Source organism: Chenopodium album, chromosome 15 (genome assembly GCF_948465745.1).
Source record: "Chenopodium album chromosome 15, dcCheAlbu1.1, whole genome shotgun sequence".
Taxonomy (NCBI): Eukaryota; Viridiplantae; Streptophyta; class Magnoliopsida; order Caryophyllales; family Amaranthaceae; genus Chenopodium; species Chenopodium album.
Genome location: NC_137848.1, coordinates 19,015,293 through 19,041,676, shown reverse-complemented (window position 1 = coordinate 19,041,676; position 26,384 = coordinate 19,015,293). Strand labels below are relative to the sequence as shown.

The 26,384-nt window shown below is 37.6% G+C and overlaps 1 protein-coding gene and 1 long non-coding RNA gene across 2 annotated transcripts; both read left to right on the top strand.

The window, feature by feature from the left end:
* The first annotated feature begins 1,382 nt into the window (after positions 1 to 1,382).
* LOC145582042 (uncharacterized) lies at positions 1,383 to 4,562 on the top strand. The gene is made up of 4 exons (XR_014099732.1): positions 1,383 to 1,668; positions 2,343 to 2,398; positions 3,008 to 3,145; positions 4,028 to 4,562. It is a non-coding gene; the product is annotated as an uncharacterized LOC145582042 (long non-coding RNA).
* Positions 4,563 to 23,466: 18,904 nt separating this feature from the next.
* LOC145580939 (F-box protein CPR1-like) lies at positions 23,467 to 24,353 on the top strand. The gene is made up of 2 exons (XM_081638019.1): positions 23,467 to 23,470; positions 23,575 to 24,353. Exons 1-2 carry the CDS (start codon positions 23,467 to 23,469, stop codon positions 24,351 to 24,353), a joined length of 783 nt encoding a protein of 260 aa, XP_081494145.1.
* Positions 24,354 to 26,384: the final 2,031 nt, after the last annotated feature.

Sequence of the window (26,384 nt, the reverse complement as noted above, 5' to 3'; positions counted from 1 at the left end):
TTTTACTGAACTTAAATTAATTTTACTGAACTGAAATTATTTTTGTTGAACCGAAATTATTTTTACTGATTTTCTATTATAATTCTTCTTTAAGAAAACTGAATTTTACTAAACTAAACTTATTTTTACTGAACTGAAATTATTTTTACTGAACTAAAATTAATTTTACTGAACTGAACTTATTTTTATTGAACTGAAATTATTTCTACTTAATATTAGTTTTTTTAAGGTGAATTGAACAGGGCCTAAATCCTACTTCACTTTCTCTCTCTTCCCTCACCTTTAACCCACCCCCTATTTTCTCTCTCCTCAACTTTCTGCTAAATTCCTCCATTTTATTTTTCCATGATTTATGCTTGAATTGAAGAGAATGGAGAGGAGAGAGAAAATAAAGATTGTTGATTGTTTATGATTTATGCTTGAATTGGTATGATAATTGCTTGAGATTCTCGGATTTTTCGAAAAATGCCCAAAAAATCGATTTGGGGCTCAAATTGGAGAAGAATATCGCCCTTGGGTTCCGTTTATTAGGCCTTGTGTGATGTATAATTGTTGAAATTGATTGTCCTATGTGATTGTATGTTGAATTGTAAGCATTTTGATAACAAATGCATTGATTTTGGTTGAGAAATGAGCATGTGATGTTATACCCATGAGTTTCTTACGGGACCTTCAATGGTGGTTCCACCATTATTGACCTTTTAATTATATTTTTATAAAATAAATTCTATTGATGTGTAGATTATATCATCTATAATAAGTTGGATGATATAATTTATAAGTTAGATGATATCATTTATTGTGTCTATAATATTATCTATACGATGGATGCTATCTCCTCTTTTTTTATCATCTATTGTTTTTATGATCTGATACGAGTATCTTGTATGAGTTGGATGATATCCTCTATTGTTTTTATGATATTTTCTATAAGTTGGATGATCTCCTCTATTGGTTCTATGATTTAAGCTAGATGATATCATCTATTGTGTATGGATGCATGTGATAAGTGTTTTATTTGTCCACTTATCATGATACTTCAAACACGATTTTGTACTCTTTCCCCTACTTCAATCCCCTTTTCTCACTACTACAAAATTGAGCTTAAGTAACACCCATTGGTAACACTTTAAAAATTTCATGATTGCTTGATTTTTACGTAACACTTTTATAACATTGTAGTATTAGGTAACATTTTTTGTAACACTTTAATATTAGGTAACACTTAATTGTAACACTTTAATATTAGGTAACACTTAGTTGTAACACTTTTTTTTTTTTTTTTTAAGAAAACACTTAATTTGATATGCTCAATATTTATTTATTTTGTTTCAAAAAAAAATATTTATTTATTTATTTATCAAAATCGACCTTCACAGACACACAGTGTCACAACCTCACAAATTTCTTCCCCCTGGTATTTCTCCATCCCTCAATTAAGCTTTCACCGTCTCTTTACGCTGCACCTCCTTACCTCGGCTTCCACCGCTACCACCTTCTCAGTAATTAAACAAATCAACCTTTTCATCAATTTTCATTCGTCATTGACAACAAAGCTCGAAATCAATGGAAGACATTCTCTCTCCTTCCGATAAGCAGATCATGGTCTCCCAATTCCTCGAGATCGCTGTTGGCCAGAGTGCCTATACGGTCCGCCAATTCTTGCAGGTATTTCCCCCAATTTATGCTTATTTTTTTTCTTCAATTTCATAAATTAGGGTTTTTTTTTGCAATGCTTGATTTGATGATCGCTGCATAATCAATTATGTATTCTCCAAATTTTGTTTGCGAAGTGTAAAATCAATTTTGTGATGAACTGCGGAACTCGCTTTGAACTTCTTGCCGTAAAAATTGTGTGGTGAGACTGCGTAAGACATTAATTTGTTGATGCTTGTAGTGTAGTCCAATCAATTTAGCTGGTGCTTTTAATTTAGAACATCTTAAGTGTGATTTTTCAATTGATTTTTGTTATTTGTTATGTTTTTTCAATAATGAAGTTGCAACTTGGATTGGTGAGTAGATCTAGATTATATTGCCATTGTGGTGGCTTACAAATGTACTGATCGGGAAACTAATTTGTGTATCTTGTTTTATATACACATTAAATGAATTGAATTTGTATGTAAAAAAGTTTGTCTTCAGTCTCACCCTCTTCTTTCTAATTACTTACTTGATTGATTATTGCTTGTAGTCGAGGACTGTTGGCATGATATAGTTTGTCCCTTTATGTATACTTTTTTTTTTCCTGATTTTTAAATTTGTTTGATTAATCAATCTAATTTCTTACTATGAACAAAGTTGGGTGATGAATATTTAACTGCGCTGATTTGAATGTTGTATAGGTTTTGATTCCTATTCTGAAACCAATTGGTTACACCGGTGCTGATCCATATAAAATGTAAGCTTAATCTAACCTTCAATGCTTTTTTACTAGATATTTTATGTTTCTCGAATTTTTCTGCTTGCTATTTCAACTATTGAGCATTGTTTCAGAAATTGGGATTCTGGTGAGTTTCATTTGTGTTGTTAAAGTGCAATTAAGCCATTTTCTTTCTAGTAGCTGTAGAATTAGATTCTATGAGCGAATTCAGGTACGTAGATAAATGGCTAATAAGGTTTTGGGTGAGGCCAAAATAGTAAATTGTATTCTAATTTGTGACCGAGAAATTTAATAATCAGCAAATCAGCTTGGTTAGTAGGCAGAAGGCAACAAGGTGGCTTTTAAGAATATTGTGCATCACATATGAGGTTCATTTTTGAGGAATTATATTCTAACCTTCTACAATCTTCTCATCTCTATTTAATTTCATACTGTATAGAAAAAATAGTGGGAACTAGTGGGTAAATGCCTTTGTATGTTTTTTTTTTTTTTTTTTTTTTTTAATTACATACTGTATAATGGTTCATGACAAGGTGTTCGTAAAAAAGATTATAGACAAGCTGGTCATCCTTAATTTTTTGACATGTTGGAACTTAATTGGGGTAATAAGCTACCATGATTTTGCAGGGGAAGCCTCCTGATTGGCAGAACTTCATTGGAATCGTGATTCTTTTGTTTATCAACTCAACAATTAGCTATATAGAAGAGACTAATGCAGGTAACGCTGCAGCTGCTCTTATGGCACGCCTGGCTCCTTAATCTAAGGTATATTTTAATGTATTATATTACCAATGGTATGTTATGATACTGTGATGGTCCCTTTTAATGACCAAGGAAGACTGCACACACTTTTAAAAGTCAGAAGTTAGGATGAGTATCAAGCTCATAGATGAACTTCTGTGGTTTATATGTTCAAAACATATTATTTGGTATTTGCTTTTGAATTTGTTATATGGTGATGCAAGGTTTCCAATAAATTGATTCATATAAAGATCAGTATCAAGCTCATAGATGGACTAATAGGGTGATCATGTGGTAGTTGCTTTTAACAGCTTGTAATAAAGGGGAAAAGAACGAGGGAGGATCTTTGTTTTACAATGGAAAATGAGAATTAAAAATAAGATTGAAGTCAATGTTATTATATAGAAAAGCTTAAGGGGCATTGTTGCAAACCTTCCTAGCATGGTCAATCTCAATTTGATTCCTGGACCTTTTTGTAGATTTATATTCTTGGATGATATGACTTTTTAAGTTTGCAGTGTGGGTAGTGAAATTCTAATCAATGTTCAGTAGATAGTTGTAGGAATTATTGGTAGTTTTTCTTTCCCTTTCCTTTTATTAGTTCATGGATTTAATTCTTAGTTTCTTACAAGATTTGCTGCTACGGTAGTTTGACGACAAGGTTGCTTTATTTAATTCAGTTGTATATTCCATTTGAATTGGCTAACATATTAGAAGCTAGCTATTGAGAATTTTTTCCCCAGAATGTCTACAATTTACTTGATGCTATGTAAGAAGAGGGCAGAGTGTTTCAAAAAAAGTAAAAAATAAAATTGTAAGAGTGCAATTATTTTACTCTTAGACTATCAGTTTACTACTTTTTTCAATTCTCATTGTATTTACGGATGCTCTTGCATTTATGAGCAGGGGAGTGAGAACCATGAGATAGAGCATGGGAAGTTCAGAGACGATAGAAACAAAAACTTATGTTATGTTACAGGCCACAAGAAACATGCCTGCATATATTTAGCAACCAATGTCACTATTACTGTTTCTGCTGTTATAATTATCTGTTGTTGTTGCTGCTGCCTGCTGATGTCACTAGCTCACCGCTATTTGCTGCTACTGCAATCTGCTGGCCTGGTACTACTGACTGCTGTTACTCCAAGTTGCTGCTACCTAATGTTGCTGCTAGCTGGTATTACTGCTAGCCTGGTAATGCTGACTATTGTTACTACTAGCTACTGCTATCGGTTGTTACTACTAGCTGCTGCTATCGACTGTTACTGCTAGCTGCTGCATTCGGCTGTTAATTTTGCTTTTTCTCTTTAGGAATTTGGTGGTCTAATCTAGAAACTGAAGTTGACTTTCTTTTTGTTTTATTCATTGGATTGTTTAGTCAATAAAAAAAATTGGTGTTTATGGAATTTTTTTTTAAGATGTTATAAAATTATATCAATTCAAATTATTGTCTATTGTATTTGTTAATTTCAAATTTGTGGTTGTTGTACATGTTAATATAATTTTTATGTTTAAAACAATAAAGAATGTTGCATTTTAAATAATAATAATAATAATTTTTATTATAATAGTAATAATAATTATTATTATAATAATAATAATAGTAATAATAATAATTATTATTATATTAAGGTGTTACATTAGTTTGCAAAAAGTGATACATAATACCAGATAAAGTATTACTAACTCATTGTGTAAGACTTAATGTTTTTTTGCTCGACTCGATGTGTAACTCGACGTACTCAAATCGATTTGATGTGAATCGACTTGATGTTTTTTTGAAAGTCTTAATTTTATTCAAAATGAAAGACGTTTAATGACAGTCAGATATTATTTGCATGCCTCATAATTTTTATCCAACTCTTTTATGGTTGGATATCTTTTGAAATTATCTTTCTGATGATATATTATAATATTAATTCTGAGCTATAACGAAAAAGATATGAAAGAAATACGAAACTCTATCCAAAATTAACACCCTTCTACTATTTCGGCCATATATTTTTTTCTACAAAATATTTTAATCTGATTCTAATTGGGTTGGAAAGTGGACTTCTAGATCTTTCCAAAGACATATTATATGACTTATTTCAACTTCTAGATCAAAAGATATGATAAAAACAAAATCCGCAAAAAAAACTGTTTTTATCGCGCCGCGATACTTTTTATCTTGCCGCGTCGAAAGGAATTTTATTTTGATTCGAATTCTAAAGTTCGAAACCTCGACATCTTAGCGGAAGTTTTCTCTACTTATTGAAGAAAGAAGTAAATCCTTCGTTTTCTTTTTGTCTCAACATCTCGAGTTCTCTACGGTCAGTCTCAACTTGAATGTTACATTTGTATCTATCAATGAAAGCGTTTGTGATAGAGTCTTAGGAGGAGGTCTTCTCCTTTTCTAGGGAGAAAAACCATTGTTGATAAACGGTTTCATGAGATAGCGAGAATATTGAAGGGAAGGCTTTCTTGTCAATTGCCTTAATACTCATTATAGTCTCGAAAGCTCTTAAATGAAAATAAGGGTTGTCGGTAGGCTTGAATTTAGGGATGTCATTGGCATTGAACTTCTACGAAAGAAGTTCCTTGTCCACTAAAACCCCTTGCGAGCTAATTCCTTGATACTTATAATCGTTGAAAACTTTGCTAAGGCTTTCTTCCACGCGGTCAAGCCGTTGTTGCTTGCTAGGATCGTTGACTTGTAAAACGAGAGTTTTCAACATCTTAGTCAAATTGTTCATGTTTTGCCTCAACTTATCAACTTCTTGTTGGGAAGTCATTAGTACGAACTTTTTCCTGTGTCTAATGGGCTTATCGAAGAGTACAACTTGAACGAAGGTGTTGTCCTTGATTAAGCGCCCTTCTCTAATCTCCTGGACCAAGTGCCGTGGAAAGGGAAGTCATGGGTACTTATTGTTAATTGTTTGACTCAAACTCGATTCAACATGCATAGATGGAAAAAGATCATGGAAAAATGAGGGAAATGATATGTGTGGAGAAAGCATGTGGAGAGTGGAAAGATGATGTAGATGGAGAGGTGTGGAAGAATTTAGGAATAGATTGGACCCCCAACTCGAATAACGGAAAGGACGACTCATGCATGGACCTAAGATATGGTCATGGTGACACATATACAAAGTGTGTGCTTTTGACTAGTGAGTGTAAGTGATATATTTAAGACTCGTGTCATGACCATGTGACTAGACATGTGATTAGACTCGTACAAACACTAAGTTAAGACTTCATCTATATACACTAAACTGGACAGGCTGTAGTATTTTAGTCATAACTTTTGATATGTGACTCTGAATTGGATGAAACCAACGCCAAATGAAAGATAAAACTCGAGGCTATAGATCCATAGGTTGTACGACTTGTATTTCTTTCTAGAACTCCGGTTAAGGCCAAAACAAGTTGACGCTTGTTAGTATACGGGAATAAAAATCCGGGTTGACTCAAAAGAACTATGACTCGATATTAGGCATATTTATTAGCTCAAATTAATTAATAAATTAATTAAACAAAGTCCTTTAGTCATTGGTTAGTTTATTTAGACTTATTATTAAACACAAGTCAAACTAATAGTTAGTATAAACACATATAAGCTATGCACAAGCAAGAGATGCACAAGTAGTCAAATAAGCACAATATGATGCAATGAGTTTGCAATCTGACCACGGCTCTAGTTCTCTAAAGTTCAAGGATAAGGGTAGTCAAAATAGGGTCCATGGTTATGAGTCCGAATGCATCGCGCATAAGCCTTACCTTTGGAAGGGTTGGCGCGTATTGTAGGGAATATTTCAAGCATTAACCCCAAGCTTGAACCCCACTGTGATCATACACTTAAGCATGGTGGCGTCCAAAAGGAAGGAAGTTAGAGCAAAAGAGTCACCAACAATTTTTAGGAACTTGTAAACCGTTCATAAGGTGAAGATTACACCCCTTAACGATCCATGAGATCGTCAACTCCAAAAGGTCTTGAACCAAATAGGGTTCGGGGATGAGGGTACAAATCCAACCTAAAAGAGATTGAACCTGCCCTAATAATAGGCCTCTACTTCATTCTTCTCGTATTCATGTTCGCTTTCTTACTAACATGCAATCAATAGGTTAACCCTAAACCTGTTTATCTATGTTGGTTGAATTTAATGCACAAGTAAAACTATTATTGGCGATCACTTGAATTATAATCATATTAGCCTAAACAAGATTATTAATTATCTTATTAAGCGTGATTACAAGTACAAATTCCCTTTAAACATGCATAAAAGGTGTGATCAAGCAATAACAATAATATATAACATCAAGCAACATAATAACAATCATAATAATAATAATAATAATAATAATAATAAAAATAATCATGTTAAAGCATAATATTAGCAAGATCCTAGGCTTGATACTAACAAGATTAATAACAAACCCTAGCATGTCGCTAAACAATAAAAATCAAAGCTTTAGCCCTAACATGATATTAGAAAAGAGTAAAATAGAAATCCTCCCCAGTGGAGTCGCCAAAAACTGTAGGGAATATTTCAAGCATCCCACAGTTGAGCCCCACTGTGATCACACACTTAAGCATGGTGGCGTCCAAAGGGAAGGAAGCTAGAGCAAAAGAGTCGCCAACAAATTTTAGGAACTTGTAAACCGTTCACAATGTGAAGGTTACACCCCTTCACGATCCATGAGATCGCTAACTCCATAGTGGTCTTGAACCATGACTGGATATTCGGGGATGATGGTACAAATCCAACCAAAAAGAGATTGAACCTGCCCTAAAAATAGGCATCTACTTTATTCTTCTCATATTCATGTGCGTTTTTTGACTAACATACAATCAATATATTAACCCTAAACTTGTTTAATCTATGTTGTTGAATATTAATGCACAAACAAATCTATTATTTGCGATCACATGAATTAAAATCATATTAGCCTAAATAAAATTATTAGTTATCTTATTAAGCGTGATTTCAAGTACAAATTCCCTTTAAACCTGCAAGAGAGGGCGTGATTAAGCAATAACAATAATATATCAAGCAACATAATATTATAAATAACAACAATCATCATCATCATCATAATAATCTCAATCTCATCAAAGCATAATATTATTAGCAAGATCCTAGGCATGATACTAACAAGATTAATAATAAATCCTAGCATGTCACTAAACATTAAAGATCAAAGCTTTAGCCCTAACATGATACTAACAAGCATGATATAAGAAATAGGAAGCAACCTAAGCATGATACCAGAAACATACATGATATTAGAAATATTAGTTAATACTCTAAACATGATATTAGGAATCATAAATAACATCCTAACATGATAATAGGAATTAAAATAATCTAAGCATTATTCCTAAAGAAATATAACAATGAAACTACTTACTTTGTTGCCTCGTATTCCTTTCTATTAAAACAATACACACGTTAGTAACTTCAATAAAAGTATTAAACAATAAATCTAATCAAAGAATTGAAATAAGATTTGGGACCAAATCCTCAGAACTATAAACCTTTCACGTCTAGGGCGAAGGCAACTTTGAGCTTGGCTAGGTGTGTCTAAGTCTCGTGATGGACGTATGGTGTTTGAAAAGGCTAGGCTTAGAAAAAGGAAGAAAGAATAAGCTTCTAGCTTTAAAAGAGAGAGAGAAGAATTGATGATTGTTGATGATTGAAAACGGGGAAATACAACCCTATTTATAAAGAAAAACAACTGAAAACGATTAGAAAGAGTTAGAATTCGAATCGGAATAAAATTCCTTTCAACGCGACAAGATAAAAAGTATCGCGGCGCGATGGGATTATCGCAGTGCGATAAAAACAGTTTTTTACGGATTTTGTTTTTATCATATCTTTTGATCCAAAAGTCGAAATAAGTCATATAATATGTCCTTGGAAAGCTCTTGAATTTTAATTTTAAACCCAATTAGAATCAGATTAAAATATTTTGTATAATAAAATATATGGCCGAAAAAGTGGAAGGGTATCAGTTTTGGATAGAGGTTTGTATTTCTTTCATATCTTTTTCGTTATAGCTCGAAATTAATATTATAATATATCATTGGAAAGATAATTTCAAGAGCTAACCATAAAAGATTTGGATAAAAATTATGAGGCACGAAAATAATATCTGACTGTCCTTGAACGTCTTTCATTTCGAATAGAATTAAGACTTTCAAAAAGAGAAGTTTATTCAATATCAAACTCTTTAATCTTATCTTTTCAAAAAGGATAATTAAGATCTTTTAGAAACTTATAGAATCTTCTAATTAATCTTAATTGGTTTAGGAATATAATTAAGATTAATGGACCCTCCACATGATCATTGGGTCGTACATCAAACTCATTTAGACCAGTTTAGTATTTTGACTATAACTTCCTTGTTATAACTCGAAATTGGGCTTATAATATATCGTTGGAAAGGTATTTTCAAGCCCCATCCAACTACACAATTATTGGACCCTGAATATGGACTACACTAACTGGATTGGACGATTTTCATAAAAAGGATACGAAATGAATGATTTTCGAAAACATAATTAAATTATTTTTATTAAAAATTTTTAGAAAACAGAAGAATTCACGAGACTCTTCAACATATCACCTTACTCGATATCAATGACGTGAAAAGTACTCATCACTGGGTTCGGTTTTTGGGGAGACACAATTTAGTGTCTACAGTAATCTACTTCCCATCGTTAAGACTTGGTTGACCTATCTTGTTAGTTGAGTTTGGTTTAGGAATTCTTAGTGTTGTGGCTTCGAAAGAAGGCAATGTTGATTGCCCTTTCTATATCCTAATTTGTGTTCATGTTTGCCTATTGTTTTGATTGGTTTGGTTGGTGTCGATTCCCATTTCCCCCTAGTGTTTGTCTCCATAGTAGTTATTTAATCAAAACCCCCAATTTGTGACCGAACTAGCTTACAAATATTTCATACTCTTGGTGTTCTTGACCCATTCCCTGTGGATATGATCCTATACTTACCCTAAACTTGTCTTAGGTTGGTTTAGGTAGAATTATTGTTTAGTTTAGGGTGATTGTCCAACGACCGATTTTTCCTGTACGAGTATGATATCCTCTATTGAATACATGATATCATTTATAATTGTGTCTATGATGTTCTCTATTGGTTGGATTGGCTATATGATCATTTATTAATGGTATCTATGATATCCTTTATTGGATGAATGATATCCTCTATTGGCTATATGATATCATTTATAATTGTGTCTATAATATCATCTATAGGCTGGATGATATCCTCTACTGACTATATGATATCATTTATATATAATTGTGTCTATGATATCATCAATAGGCAGGACGATATCCTCTATTGCTTATATGATGATATACTCTAACAAACTAGAGTATCCTCTACCAAAGATAAATGGTACATATCCTCTATCAAATACTACATGTCCTACAACAAATAATACATATCCTACAACAAAATTGTACATATCCTCTATTAAATAACACATATCCTCCAACAAGTTGTACATATCCTTCATCAAATATTACATATCCTGATCAAATAATACATATCCTCTATTAAATAACACATATCCTCCAACAAGTTGTACATATCCTTCATCAAATAATACATATCCTGATCAAACACTGAATATCATATATACTTGACGCACGAATTGTTTGGTGCGGCTTGCCGCACCCAATGGCTCATCTACTGGTAAGGCTTATTTTCTCATTTCTGGCATAGGAAAAACCAACATTGTAAATAAGTTTCAATTTGAGCATGTTTGGTTACTATAGTCCATCATGGGCTTTGGTGTGCTATTGACCCAGTCAACATTTTTATATGTGACCTTATATGTGATCTAGTTATTGTTAGTAGAAGACCTCATTGATTAATCCACATATCATAGTTGGTTTTTAACAAAACATGATGAACAACTAAAATAGCTTGATTGTTACTTACTCTTATTATTTCTAATATTGTCATCTTGATTGAAGGATAATTCCTCTTATCTCAAGTGTACAATCTTATAACTCTTTAAGTTTTAACATCTAATTTGGAATTGTATTGACACATGGGCGGACCCACGTGAGGACAAGGGGGGACCATTGTCCCCTCACTTTCAAAAAAAAAAAAAAAATCAGAGAAAGAAAGAAAAAAAAAAGAAAAGAAAGAAATCAGCAAGATATCACGTGGGTTAAGAAAAGAAGGAAAGAGAAAAGTTTTAAAATTCAAAAACCTAAGAGAGAGAAAGTAGATCGCGCACCATCGACCACCGCAATAGCACGACACCACCGAGTCAACGACCGCCGGACTTCTCGCCGCAACACCGCCACAGCGCCACTACTCGTCAACCCAGCCCCGGTAGCCCACACAGCCACGCAGGTCTTTTTTTTTTTTTTGATTATTTCCTAATTTTTATCTTAGATTATAAAAAAATTAAAGAATTAGTTTATGAGTAATTTTGTTTATGTAATCATGTTTTTGAATTAATTTGTGATTTAGTTTATTTGTTATTAGTTTATGAATTGAATTGTGGATTTGTGATTTTGTGAATTATTTGGTGAATATGGTGAATGGAAGATTAAAACTTTGAAAGTAGACAAGTAGTTTGTGTATTTAATTAATATGTAAATTAGTTTGTAACTTTGTGTATTGAATTAGTTTGTGATTTGGTTTTTTAGATGTTGGATGCTTATTGTTAAAAAGATGATTATTGAATATTAAAGCTTAATTTTTAAATGAATTAGGATATGTCAAGTTCTTCAAGCAAGTCCAGGACAATGGGAAAACAAGCGGATCTTTGTCAAATGTTGTTTAAAAAATTGAAATCACAAGATAATTCTTTTCTGCAATGACATATATCAAAAATAAATTGAGAAATAGTATGGGTGATCAACTTATGAATGATTGTTTGGTTAATTTCATTGAGAAAGAAGTGTTTTTACAAGTCCCCGATGAAGATATCATTGATTGATTTCAAAGAATGAAGACTCGGAGGATATTTTAGTAGTATGTAACCGAATTATATTATTCAATGGGTTTTGGGATAGTAACTTTTTAGTATTAAACAAGTATGTACCCGAATTATTTGTATTGTGTACCCGTTTTTTTAAAAAAATGATGTTAGTTGAATTATCGAAATTGTCCCCCCATTGTCAAATTTCTAGATCCGCCACTGTATTGACATCTTATGTTTTTTGTACTCCGTAAGATTTTTCAAATGTTTCTTGATTTTAACTTCTAATCCATTGCATTGCTTACGAAAATAAAATTTTTAAGTCTCACGAGGCTAAAGACACTATAATCTTATCAATATAAAAATTATGACTTACTACAACGCACAAATCAATAGCTAGAAAGATAACACATATGCTCAAGAATAGATCATTTTGGTGGAAGAAACCCCAAATAACAAAAACAGTATTTTATCCCAAATTAGGATTTTATTTTTATTTTTTTTTATTTTTTTATTTTTACAGTTTTTTGAAAACAAAAACCAAAAACTGAAAATAAGAGGTGTTTACACTTCTCTGTTGTCAGTTTTCAAAATTATCATTATTTAAATAAGCTTGACTAATTTTTTTATTCATTATATGACATATATCCTATGATTTTGAAAAACTCGGGAGTGCTACCTCTCAGCCGTTAAAGATACCGTGGCCCCAGACGACCAAGAGAAGGAACCAATAGACCTTGATGCTGTCAAGGATGCCAACCCTGCCCCACCAGCCGTTGGTAAGAAAAGAAAAGCGCCTCTGCTGGTGGAGGTGAAGAAAGAGAAAAAATAGCAATCACTGACCGGGGAACGGTCAGACGAGCTCCGTCCCCAACCGGCTGGAGAAAATATTGATCTCGTGTTGGACGACAGCCGTCTAGAGCGTACGGTGAAGGTTGGGACGGTTGCTTATGCTACTCTGGGTGCAAGCTTGCACCTTCTGCTGAAAGAATTCAAAGACATCTTTGCCTTTGAAGTGGAAGAGATGCCAGGCGTCAGCCCGGATCTCGCTGTCCACAAACTCGCCGTGTATCCCAAAAAGAAGCCCATCCGGCAAAAGAAAAGAAACCATGGCGAGGAAAGAAGTCAGGCGGCAGCTGCCGAAGTCAAAAAGCTGCTAGACGCCAGGTTCATTCGGCCCTGCAATTTCCCCGACTGGGTGGCCAATGTGGTCCTTGTTAAGAAACCGAATGGGACCTGGCGCATGTGTGTTGATTACACAGACCTCAACAAGGCGTGTCCAAAGGACAGTTACCCGCTTCCAAAGATCGACAGTCTGGTCGACTCTACATCCGGCCACGCCTTGATGAGCTTTATGGATGCCTACTCCGGCTTCCATCAGATACCCCTCTAGAAAAAAGATCAAGAGAAGACGGCCTTCGTCATTGATTTGGGGTTATTCTGTTATACTCTGATGCCGTTTGGCTTGAAGAATGCGCCTGCCACCTTCCAACGGATGATTAATACGGTCTTCATTAATCAAATTGGGAGGAATGTGGAGGCGTACATCGACGACATGATAGTCAAATCCAAGCAACAGACGGATCACCTTGCTGATCTCCGAGAAACGTTCACCACCCTCAGGCGGCATAAGGTCATGTTAAACCCCAAGAAATGCGTCTTTGGTGTTGAGTCTGGGAAGTTTCTCGGATTCCTGATTGATCAAAGGGGGATAGAGGCTAACCCCGAAAAGATACAGGCGGTAATTGACATGAAGTCACCCCGTTCTGTCAAGGAAGTTCAGAGACTAACTGGCTGCCTGGCGGCCTTGGGGAGGTTCCTCAGCCGGTCAGGTGACAAATGCCTTTACTTCTTCCAAGCAATCAGGAAGAAGACCAGGTTTGAATGAGGAGACGATGCTGAGACGGCATTCTAGAAGCTAAAAGAGCATCTGCACTCTCTGCCTAGGTTGGTCAGTCCTCTACCTAGGGAGACTTTGTATATGTATTTAGCCGTCTCAGATCATGCTCTCAGTGCCGTTCTCCTTGCTGAGCTAGACGACGTTCAGCTCCCGGTTTACTTCATTAGCCATGTTCTTAAAAATGCTGAACTCCGGTACCCCGTGGTTGAAAAATTTGGCCTTGCTTTGTACATGGCATTCAAAAAATTGAAGCCTTACTTTCTGGCTCATCCGGTGGTGATTTACACCGACCAGCCACTCAAGCGGCCAATGTCTACCTTGGAGTCATCCGGCAGAATGTTAAAATGGGCTATTGAAATGCAAAGTCTTGAAATCACTTACGAACCAAGAAAGGCAGTGAAAGGTCAGGCGTTTGCCGACTTCATTGTGGAAATGACCCGTCCGGTGGCTACGGATAATCTTGATCAGGTTTGGAAAGTTTATGTAGACGGGAGTTCTACAAAGAACGGCTGTGGTGCAGGCGTAATTTATGAGTCTCCTGAGGGGGACAGATATGAGTATGCACTACGGTTCAAATTTCAGGCCTCAAACAATGAGGCGGAATATGAAGCCCTGCTAGCCGGAATCCGTATGTGTAAGGCGGCAGGGGCAACAAAAATTGACGCCTACTCTGATTCACAGCTGGTCGTTAGCCAATATGAGGGAATATTTGAGGCAACTCACCCGGCTATGATCAAATATCTTCAGGCGGTCAAAGAAGAGGCTGGGTCACTTGAGGAGTTTCATTTGAATCAAGTACCCAGGTCTGATAATAACCAGGCGGATGCACTATCAAAGCTTGCATCTTCCGCCTGCCATGATACGCCTCGGTCAGTCTTTTGGGAAGTACTTGAAAAAAGAAGCATCTATGAAGATCCCATTGGAGTCCTAGACCGAAGCTCTACCTGGATGGATGGCATCCGGGCATATCTCTCAGACGGTACACTTCCTGATTCGCCACAGGAGGTAGCCGTTCTGAAAAAGCGAGCCGCAAGCTTTGAGTTGAGAAATGGAGAGCTCTTCAAGGCGGGGTTTCTTAAGCCTCTTTTGAAGTGTGTAACCCCAGAAAAGGGGAAGGAAGTTCTCGAAGACTTGCACTCGGGATTCTGCGCCTCCCACATAGGCGGCAGATCTCTAGCCGTCAGAGCCAGACGACATTACTTTTGGCCCACTCTAGAGGCAGACGCCAAGGAATTGGTGAGAAAATGTGACAAGTGCCAGAAATTTGGCAAACTTATTCACCGTCCGGCTACTGATCTGACGGCCATCCACAACCCAATCCCGTTTGCAAAATGGGGCATGGACATTTTAGGTCCTTACACGCCTGCACCAGGCGGAAAGCGTTACATCTTGGTGGCTGTGGATTACTTTACCAAGTGGGTAGAGGCTGAGGCGGTAAAGAGTATCAAGACATCAGACGTCATTTCTTTCATCTGGAAGAATGTTATCACCCGGTATGGGGTTCCTATGTCCATGGTATTTGATAATGGTCCTCAGTTTGAGACGCCTCAGCTTAAAACTTGGTTGGGAGATCAAGGGATCTCAAGTTACTTTGCATCAGTCGGCCGTCCCCAAGCAAACGGTCAAGTTGAAGCCTTCAACAAACTGATCTCAGACGGCATTAAGAAGAAAATTGAAAGAGCCGGTGGCTTATGGGCTGAGGAATTAATCCATGTCCTATGGGCCATCCGGACAACAGCAAAGGGGGCAACCGGTGAAACCCCATTTCTCATGGTTTACGGTGCTGAAGCCGTCTTGCCCATTGAACACTATGAGCCGACTCTCAGAGTCATGCTATATGATGAAGAGGCAAACTGGGAGGCAATGCGCTTGGCATTGGACTCACTTCCAGAACGCAGGGGCAATGCTGCCTTGCGCCATGAGATTTATCGTTTGAGAATGACAAGAGCCTACAACAAGAGAGTACACAGGCGTCCTTTGAAAGTGGACGACCTAGTGTTACGGAAAATGGAGGCAACCGGTAGGGCCAATGAGCTTGGAAAGCTAACTCCTAATTGGGAAGGCCCCTACCGGATTTATGAAGAAGTAAGAGACGGCACCTACCGCCTGGAAACTCCAGACGGCAGGCGCCTGCCTAGAACTTGGAATGTAGATAATTTGAAAAAAATACTACTTCTGAGATTTTGTAATTTTTGTAAACAAGAAGTACATTAATGCGAAGTTGCTTTTTGTTGTCATTTTTGTCTTTTGCCCCGTCTGAATTTCAGACGGGTCACTTGTTTGTTTCTCTGAGTTTGACACTTGGAAATTGAATTAACGTCTGATTGACGAGAGGCCAATGGCCAGATAAGTAAGCTAAGCACAAAAACGCTTAGTGGCTATACAGCCGGTCTAAAACAAGACCAGAGGCCAATGGCCGGATGGCTGCTTCACCCATAAATTCGCCTGTCCAAACCAACCACACAGCCGTCCAGGGGCAAGGACAGCCGCGTACTTTTGATAAGTTAGGCAAAATCAGCCGCATACTTTTGATAAGTTAGGCAAAAATTGAAAATGCAAAAAATTTGAAAAGTGCAAACACAAGCGCAAAAAAGATCAAAACCGACTCAGTCGGTGCATTCATTAATTATCCACCCAACCAAACGGTTGTGGTGGGGCAAATGTTATCCGGACCCCGTCCGGGAAAAAAGAAATTGTTGTTGAACACGGCTCCTCAGCCGGTAAAGATACAAACATACTCGGCACACAGGCTGGAAAAGCAAATCAATGGCATACTACCGCAGAAAAAATAAAAAAAAGAGAAATTGGCACACAGCCGCTGAAATCATTGCCCCGCAGACGGTCCCCCCTGGCCCTTCTCTCCTTCTTCAGGAGCTTCAGTCGCTGGAGCTTCAGCCTCAGGCTCGGAATGCTCAGTTTCAGCCCAGGCGAGGAAGGACTCAGGCTCTGGCTCACCCTTCTCTCTCAAGAATATAACTTCATCAGCATACTTGTGAGCCAGAGCCCAGACGCCATAATCCTTTTCAGGATACAAGGCGTTCCAGGCGATCCTCATCATAGCCTCGTTGTTAGCGGCCATCTCAGCAACCAGACGGTTTTGATCCACCTGGAGAGTTGCTCGGAAGTTATCCTGAGCTTTGGCCGCCTCCTTCTCCAACTTAGCAATTTTGCTCTTCAGATCAGCATTCTCTGAAGAGACTCCTTGGAGCTTTTGGAGGTCTTCCTAGGCCTTCTTGAGGTCCTCCCTGAGCTTGGGGAGGTCCACCTCCGCCTGCTTTTGGGACGACTCGGCATCCTCAGCCCTTTTCTTGACCGCCTGCAGATCCGTCTCCAGCTCTGAAATCTTGGCCGCCTGTGTCATTTGGGTTGCTTTAGTTTCAAGATCGTCAAATATGCACGAGTATAAAGCAACATTATTGGCGTCTGAGGCGGACTGCTTGGCCCGTCTTACCTCATCCCGCTTGCGGGTGTAAGGACGCTTGAGCCCGTCTACCCGCAGCAGAGCCTGCTAGCAAACAAGGTTAGTAGTGCAGGCGGAGAAAGACTTGGAGAAAATTATTGAAAAATAGTTCAAGTGTCTTACCTCAGCCAGGAGGGTCAGAATATGTTCAAGGTTGAACGTCTCAATCCCCGGGATAGTATCCTTATCCCGTTTGCTGACAGCATCCAGCATGGCCTTGGCATGCTTCTGGACGTCTGGCCAACGGGGAGATTGATCTGCACCATAATCAGCGTCAGATTGAGATACTAAAGCAGCGCCTTTCTAGTCTCGACCGTCTGAGGATGACGTCTGCTGGGAGTGTGTTTTCACTCGCAACGGCCATCCCAGCTCAGGCGGGGATTCAAAAGGGTTCTTACCTGCAGAGCCAGCCAGACGAGAGCCGCTGGCAGGCGTGGTGAACCCCCTGGTTGCAGATAGGGGGCTGGCCAAGTCAAGGCCAACAGAGCCGGACACTCTCTCATTCCTCCCCCCTATCCGCATTTGTCTCCCGACTGGGGCGTTGGGAGTTGCAGTGGAGGTGGTCTTTTTTGAGGACTTGCTGGGGTTAGAGGCGGTGGTCTCCTCCCTAGCCCGTTTGAGTTTTTTCTCAAACGTCTTGTCCACCTCTCCTCCCTGAAAAAATAAAACAAGTTAATGTTAGCAGTCGAAGGAAGAAAACTTTGAAAGTAAACTCACAAAAATGGTCAGGCGTTTACCTTGGCCTTAAGCTCTCGCGCCTGGGCCTCCGCCAAGTCACGGCGGATCTGCGCAGAGGACCGTCTGGGGGTCTTCTCGTCTGGCAACATGTTCAAAGCTTCTTCTGCAAAAACAAAAAGGGTAATCAATTAGTACATCATCAAAAACATTTCCGACACAAAAGTAGTACAGACGAAAAGTATTCAGGCGCGTACGTCTGATGAACATGTGCCCTAGCCCGCAAGCGGCTAGAAAGCATTAATCCCTGAGCCAGGCGCTCTTAGGGATCCAGTTCTTGGGGACTTTTATTGTCTCCCCGGTTGACAGTGTAGCGTCTGTGAGGCCGAAGAAGCCAGCCTCAATTATTTTGTCAAAGTCCTCATCCGGGATCCGGGGAAGACAACATTTCCGACCCAGAAGGTCGGGCTTCTTATTGTACTGGCGGAGCTCGAAGTTCTCCCGCCTGGTGGGAGCCGTCAGCAGATAGAATCTGTGCTTCCAGCCGTCAAATTTTGAGACCTTGTCCAAGGTCATCATGTATTGAGGGAACGTGGTTAGAGTATACCACGCTCTGTACCCGCCTGGGTTGCGACTAAGATAATGCATCTTAGCAAAGGCTTCCCAGCCGGGGTGAATTCCTTGGAATTCACAGGCGGCAACATACCCCAGAATATTTTCCCAAGAGTTGGGGGTAAGTTGCCAGACTCCGAGGCCATAACCTCTCAAAATTGCCTTCACCGCCTCGTGAAGGGGGAAGCGAAGTCCTGCCTTGAACGCCGCCTCATTACAGCCGAAGTAGCCGTTAGCGTTTCGTTCTTCGTCTTCCCAGGAAATGGTGCCTTCTGGGGGAGGCACCCTTATTTTCCACCCGTCTCCCATTGGGTGCATCTTCAAAAAGTTTTTAAGACCTTTATCCATGAGGTCTATGTCTTTCATGGAGACGTGGATTTTGAAGGGATCGTCCTTCTCCTTCCATTTCTTCCTTTCTTCTTCCTCACTATCCTCAAGCGGAGGAAGATTGTCACTGCTCTCTGAGGAAGAGACGTCAAGTCCGCTTCCCGTCTCCTCCCCAGATTGGGAAACGGAAGCTGAGGCGGCCTCCTCACCGCCTTGGTCGCACTCGTCCAAAAACGAGTCAGGAGGAGTTGGGGGGCCACGCGGAGGGGGCCTCTCCGGAGCCGTCTGGTGTTCAGAGCCAGACGCCTCTCCCTCAGGCGTTTGGCCGCCTGAGCCTTCGCTCCTATAATTGGGATCCTGTGCCGTCTGCATAGTCCGAGCCATTGTGCCCTGCACAGACGCGCAAATGGTCGGAATCCAAGCATGAGGGTGGTCCCAACACCCTGAGACGGCACTACCAGTCCTAGACTCAGCCGTCCCTGGTGAACGGCTGGATTCTACCCTAGGTTGTGCCGTGTGTGTTGGTGATGAATCCATTTATTGCAAGGAATATATACAAGCGGTAAAATGAAAAAAGAGCTGAGAGAGTCAGAGACCGTACCTTTAGATTTGAGATCTGAAGGTAGACGGGTCCGCCTGTGTTGAAGAGGCTGAGTTTTCTTAAACTTGCGCTTGACTCAGACGGGTGACTTCTGCTCTCTCTTTCAAGATTCTCTCTAAGTTTACTCTGAAAATTTTTGTGAAACGTACAAAAATATGAGGGTAAACGGCTATATAAAGAGGGTAAATGAAGGGGTAAACCTGTAATTTACCCAGAAGGTAAACAGTAAAATTTTGGCGGTAAAATTACCACCATTCAAAGAGTGACACGTGTCACAGATGCCACGTGGCGTGCCACGTCACATCTGTGAGGGGCAAATGTTTAGGGTAATTTTACCCCGCCATGTGGCCCAATCAGAGGGCGACACGTGTCAGCCCAAGGATGGTCCAAAGTGGACCTATCCCTGCTTGACACATGTCATCCCAGATATTTGGGGAAATAACGGCCTTCCGGCCCAAATCCCGAGAAAGTCGCAATGCGGCGCAGCCCACCACTGATTAGGGTTCTGTGACCTAATCAGGGGCACAATTCCCAAGGACCCTATAAATAGGGAGATTCCCCTCTTTTGGAGGGCACGTTTTTCCACTTATTACAAACTGTCCCTTTGATAGAGACAATTGAGCTAGAAATCCTAGCAGATCCCCACCTAGATTTCCGCACCTTTTCTCTCCTTTCAAGTTACTAACTTGATCGTCGGAGGCGGAGCACCTACCAACCGGTGTCTCCGTTTGTCTTGCAGGTACAGGCTGCTCCGGACCAGTCTTCGAGCTGTAACTCTCCCGAGGGACAAAAACACCTAAAACAGGTGGGGTAAAATACTTCCCCATTCAAGTTGTACCCGCCTCATACCCTTTGCATGTAACTTTTACTAGGTAGAGTTAAGCATAAAGAAGGACCCTTAACTTTCATCAAAGTTGCAAGTTTGTCCCTTAATTTGGAATTCGGCAATTAGCTTAATTTTCCTAGCTAAGTGGATGTATGAAACCTCTAAAAACTTACTGAAACCGCTATTTGTTCGGATGAATTAGTTGCTTTGTAATTAACGATCCTTCTCCCCATAAAAAAGGAAATTACATAATAAAACACAAAAAGATAAAATAAAGGGAGGTTTCTTCCATTAAATTTAAGCTAGTTTGGCAATTAGCTTTTAGTTTCTTTGATAAGCTGTTATCTATTTGCATTAACTGCTTTGACAAGCTAATTATAACTAGTTATTTGTGTAAAAGTATAGTATTAGTATTTGGTAAGTAACTGTTATATTAGTGTTCAAACAATGCCCAACCAAGCCCTAAAGTACTTTTTGTAATGGACAAACATCTCTTTTTGCTCCAAAAAAACTTCTAAATAAATACCCTTTTAATTTTTAACACGCAACTTATTTATTATAACCAGATATTACGTATATAATTATATTATTCCAAACAAAGGTTAGCCTATTGATAAAAGATTGAGCCTTTCTACCTTAAGATTAAGGGTTCAATCCCCATTAAGGACACATCGAGGGTAGGGATTTCCCTTACCCTTACTCATAAAGCATCAATCTTCAACAACTTTCTACAACAATTAAGTATTCCCATTTGCAACAATTGAGATTTCCCTTACCCCCATTTGCAATTGTCTCATTTTAGAGTAGGGGTAATGGAAATTTGCTTCTCAACTTTGAAAAAGGTCATGTTGAGATACCACGATTGAGATTTACCTTACCCCTTACTCTCAAATGTGTAGTGGTGATTGGGACTACACTTGGTAGGGAAAACTCGTATTCGATCCCCCACAACAACAATTGGAGGGGATTGGAACCTAACCACACAAAACTGATCCCCGAATCCGAATTAGCCCAAAGAATGAATCGGGTGGAACACCAAAAAAAAAAAAAAAAAAAAAAATGTCAGCTCACTTCATCCCAATATCCCACCCAAAAACAAAACTGCTCATTGAAAAGTGTTTAAAGGTTGACATTATCACTTTTTGTTAATAGTAAAAAAAAAAAAAAAAAAAAAAAAAAACCCAATAGGATAACATCTATACTATTATTTTAAAGCAGGAAGTTGGAAGGACACGTGTCTACTTCCTGTTAATTTAATTAAAAAAATTAACAAAAAACAAATAATCTTAAGAGTCGTGTCCTTTTCTAACCTTTTTTTTTACACATAAATTTTGTTATTTTGGTTTTACAAAAATTTCAAGCCCTATTAATCTTACTAAAGTGTTCTTTATAAAAAAAAAAAAAAAAAAAATCATAGTGAAGCGTTTTAATTTTTTTTCCCTTTAAAACCTGTTTATTTCTTTTCCTCTTATCATTGTGCTTCATCTGTTTCTAAAATTTGTTTCTTTAATAGTCAGTTCCACATTCCCCTCTCTTATTAAAATCACAATACACATGCAATTGATCTCTCCAACCAATTTGCTTAAAAAAAATTTGGTTTTCGTGATCAGTTTCGTCAGATATGTTACAACAAGTTTTATATTTTTACCAGTTTAAATTTTGGGTTTTATATTTCAATCAAGTTGCAGTGGTGAATTTACTTGTTAGATTTGTGATACTATGAATTATTTCTTTTATTTTTTTTTTTCAAAATTTATATTTTCACTTTCACATTGTCTTATATTGTTAATTGATGCTTCTTTTTATTGTGTTTTAAGAACTTCTAGGTCGTCAAGTTTGTTGGATTGTTTTGACTGATTTGGTCATATTTTAGTTTATTTGCATGACAAAAATTGGGTTTATGGTATCTGACGATTAATCTGTTTGTGGGACGTTGAGAAGAAGTTAATTTATTTTCCATCTCCAATTGTCACAAGTTTCGCATCCAATTGTCATAAATTCCGTCAAAAATTGTGAGTATTAGGAAAGATTGTTGTAATCTTTTGATTATCCTTTTTCTTTGCAATGTTTATTTGGTAAGAATGTACATCTTTTCTGGTTTTATGAAATTCGCTTACATATATTAATAATTTTGGGTAAAAATTTACATCTTTTCCGATTTAATGAAATTCAATTTCATGTATTAATATGTTTGGGGATAAATGTTTAAATGGTATTGTTGAATTTTCAAATATCTATGAGAGTTTTTAGATCAATAAATCACTATACGTTCAAATACAAAAAAAAGAAAAAAACATAAAAATAAAAAATAGTGCGTAGTATAATAAATTTGACAATCGTAAATCGCACGGATTTAAGACTAGTATTTAGTTTAAAAGTTAGCGTTTTCAGTTTGTTAATTAGCGATTTCAATCAATTTAAGAGGTTTCCATCCTTTTTATTTTTATTTATTTATTTTTTCTCTTTTCGAAGGTTTCTCTTTGAAGGACTTAATTGCCTCATGCCAAAATTGAGGGACCTATTTACTCTACTAAGTACGGAGTACTCAGTAATTTCCACATTACGAATAATCAAACAACGCCTCCCAATAATCTTCTCTAGTGTTGCCGCCACTTAGCAACCCCATAACCACCACCATTTTCTCTCTCCACCGCAATCGCCGCCGCTAAAACCCAACCCACCATCTTCTCTTCTCCACAAAAATCAAGATGATAGAAATTCCAGAAGACATAATATTCCAAAAAATTACTCCCAAATCTTCCCGCCAAATCCCTTGTTCGATTCAGATGTGTTTCTCATCAATGGAACGACTTCATTTCAACTACCATTTTCGCCAAAACCCATCTTCTGCAACAACTTTCTCTCTCTTCAAGGTCTATTCTTACCCTTGATGATTACTTGGATTTCAAGTGTATTGATTACAGTGATTCCAATCTTGATTTCAGTAACTTTGGCGCTAATTTTCTTGAGACTTTCAATTGGTTTCTGGGTTCTTGTAATGGGTTAGTTCTGTTGCTTTCTGCTGATGAAGAATCTTGTGAATATCACTTAAACATTCCTGATTCTCTTCTTTATTTTGATTTTCATTTTGTGGTTCATAACCCAGTTCTTGGTAAAAATGCTTATATTGAGATTGAACACCCTGATGAATTTCTTGTTACAAGTGATGAATATTCTGCTGGGGAATTTAATTTTGGGTTTGGTTATGTTTCGTCTCGTGATGATTACTACATTGTTGCAATTAATTTTCCTGTGTGTTTGAGTAGACCTGAGGCAGTTGTGTTTGTATACTCATTGAGGTTGCGAGAATGGAAAAGTTATAAAACAGTGCGAAATGATAAGAAAGATAGACTGTCATTGGAATTACAAGAACCCTTTTACGGTGAAACTGGAACACTGGTTAAAGAAACTTTGCATTGGGGTATTACACTAGGAAAGGATCAGAAATGCATTGTTACCTTTAATTTGGCTAATCAGGAAGAGTTTTTGGGGAAGATGAAATTGCCTTGTGCTAATTTTGGAGAATCTGTTAGAAGAACTGACAGTGCTTTTTGTTTGTGTTGTTTGGATGATTGCTTGTGTGCTTGGGCGAATTATGAGGGTGGAAAAGTAGTAGAGACGTGGATGTTGAAAGAATATGGAGTGCAGGAATCATGGACTAAGTTGTTTCGTTTTGATCCGGCTCATTATTATCGGAATTTTTTTGGATTTACCAAGTCTGGAATGGTTTTCAAGTTCTACAATAACGATGAAATATTGCTTGCTGACTTCAACCGTGATCCTCCTGAATATTTTCATATTGGTTGTGTAGAAAGATGGAGTGCAGTGAATTATGTTCCAAGCCTTATGTCACCTCTTGCCATAATCACGGAGCAAGAAGAATAGAAGATTGTGTTGATGTTTACATTGTGAAAATTAGCTGCTTGTGTTGACAGTTATACATTTGTTATTCTTTTGTTAACCCTCTGTAGATGATAGTGCGATCTAGTGAATAAACTTGGCTACTTGTCTACTTACTGCAATGTAGATGATAGCACAAACTAGTGTGAATAAACTTAGCTACTTGTCTACGTACTGCAATGGATACGAGTTGTTGTTTAGGTTTGATAAGTATCATGTGTCTCTTGTATCTCTTTTATTGTAGATTTGATCAGAAAGTGGTTCAAATAACATTTGCCATTATAGCAAAGGCAATGAATAATAAATCTTTTACTTCTTTGGAAATGGTTTGATTTGTTTTATCAAATTTTTTGTTTAGTATTCATCAAATAGATATCTTGAATTGGTCCTATGAGCCGGAAATACAACAGTTATCCCTTGAACCTCCGACAAACAAATTTTATAAGGGCAGGGGTGGGAGGATAACACAGCAAGGTCTTTGTCTTGTTTCATGCCACAAGAGGGATGATTGTTTCCCGAATCTAGATCTTCTGTGTGTCCTTTTTCTTTGTTTTTTCTTTTTTTAAAGTTACAGGACATATGGTGCAACTACAATCACAGGATTCTGCGCTCTTTAAACACCAAAGCAGGTATATTACTAGGGTAATAAAAGTTAAAGCTGCATTGTTTTGTAATTGATGTAATTATTGATTTCCTACATCAAATTTTGGCTGCATTGCATTAAGTGTAGCAGACTGTATGTGTTGTGTACAAAGAATATGATCAGCATTCTTCAGTAATGAAACTAGCTTGCTTTATATGTTTTTTGTGTCTGTATTTTCTGTCTATGTCAAATTGCTTTGAGTGGTCTTCAAATACTTGTGTTTTGTGTCTTTTAAGCATTTGCTAGTGTTTCCTTCTTTTATTTATTCTTTCATTTATTTATTTTGAGGTTATTGGGTGTACACTACTAGATTGATTTGGCTCAGTATGTGGTTTCCAAAACGCTTTCAGAACGCCTTAATGATGCCATTGATAATATGATATGAGACACTAGCTCTCAAATTGGTAAATTTGAAACAAGCTGGATTTTGGAAAAGTAGGGTTTCAATAAGAGGACTTCTGCTTAAAAGATACAATTTCTGTTTTCTCTATGGGAATTTTATCCTTGAGATTGTGACATGCGCTACCCTATGCCTTCTATAGGAAATGATGATTGACGGTCATGATTAGATCTAAACATTGTGATAGATTCCAAATTCAGGGTTGCCCACAATTTGAGAAATCCCAAATTTATCTCGAGCAGTTCAATGTGCAGTAAGAATCACTCTCTTATGGCATTTTTTGATGTTTTGTTGTGTCACGTTTTGATTGAACTACCATCATCATCATCATTGTTATAGTACCTACTTAAGGTTAAAATGGTGCTTAATAATGTGTTCATATGTAAAATCAATTTCTTCCTTTTCTCAGTCATTTAGTCATATACCTGTATATAATTTGATGTTTATGTTGTGCTTCTTACTAGACAAGGATGACATGTACAGATTCAACAGATTAAGTACTTTTGTTTGAAATAGTAGTTTAGTTCAACCAATTATTCAAAATAGGCTTGTGCTTAGGGCTGGGATAATTTTATTGCTCTAACTAATACTGGTTGCTAAGTAGTTTACTTGCATTTTCATTTTTTTCCCTTTACAAATTGTTTTGATAGAAGGAAATGAGGAGGAAAAAAGGGAAGAGAAAGGGACGGGAAAAATCACCTTTTTTGGATTATGGATTGAGGGAAGGAAGAGGAGGGAGAGGGAGGGATTCATTTTCCCTCCTCTTTTAATAAACACTACCCCTCCAAAATTCGAGAGATTTGGAAGGAAAATGCAGCGCCACTTTCCTCCTCCCTCTCCCTTCCTTTTCCTTCCTCTTTCCTTTCTAAATTGTTATCCAAACATAGTGTTAGTTGTAGGGAGTAGGATGAGTAGAGAAGGTATGACTTAAAAATTAATGAGGCTTACATCCATAATAAATAATAAGGAACGT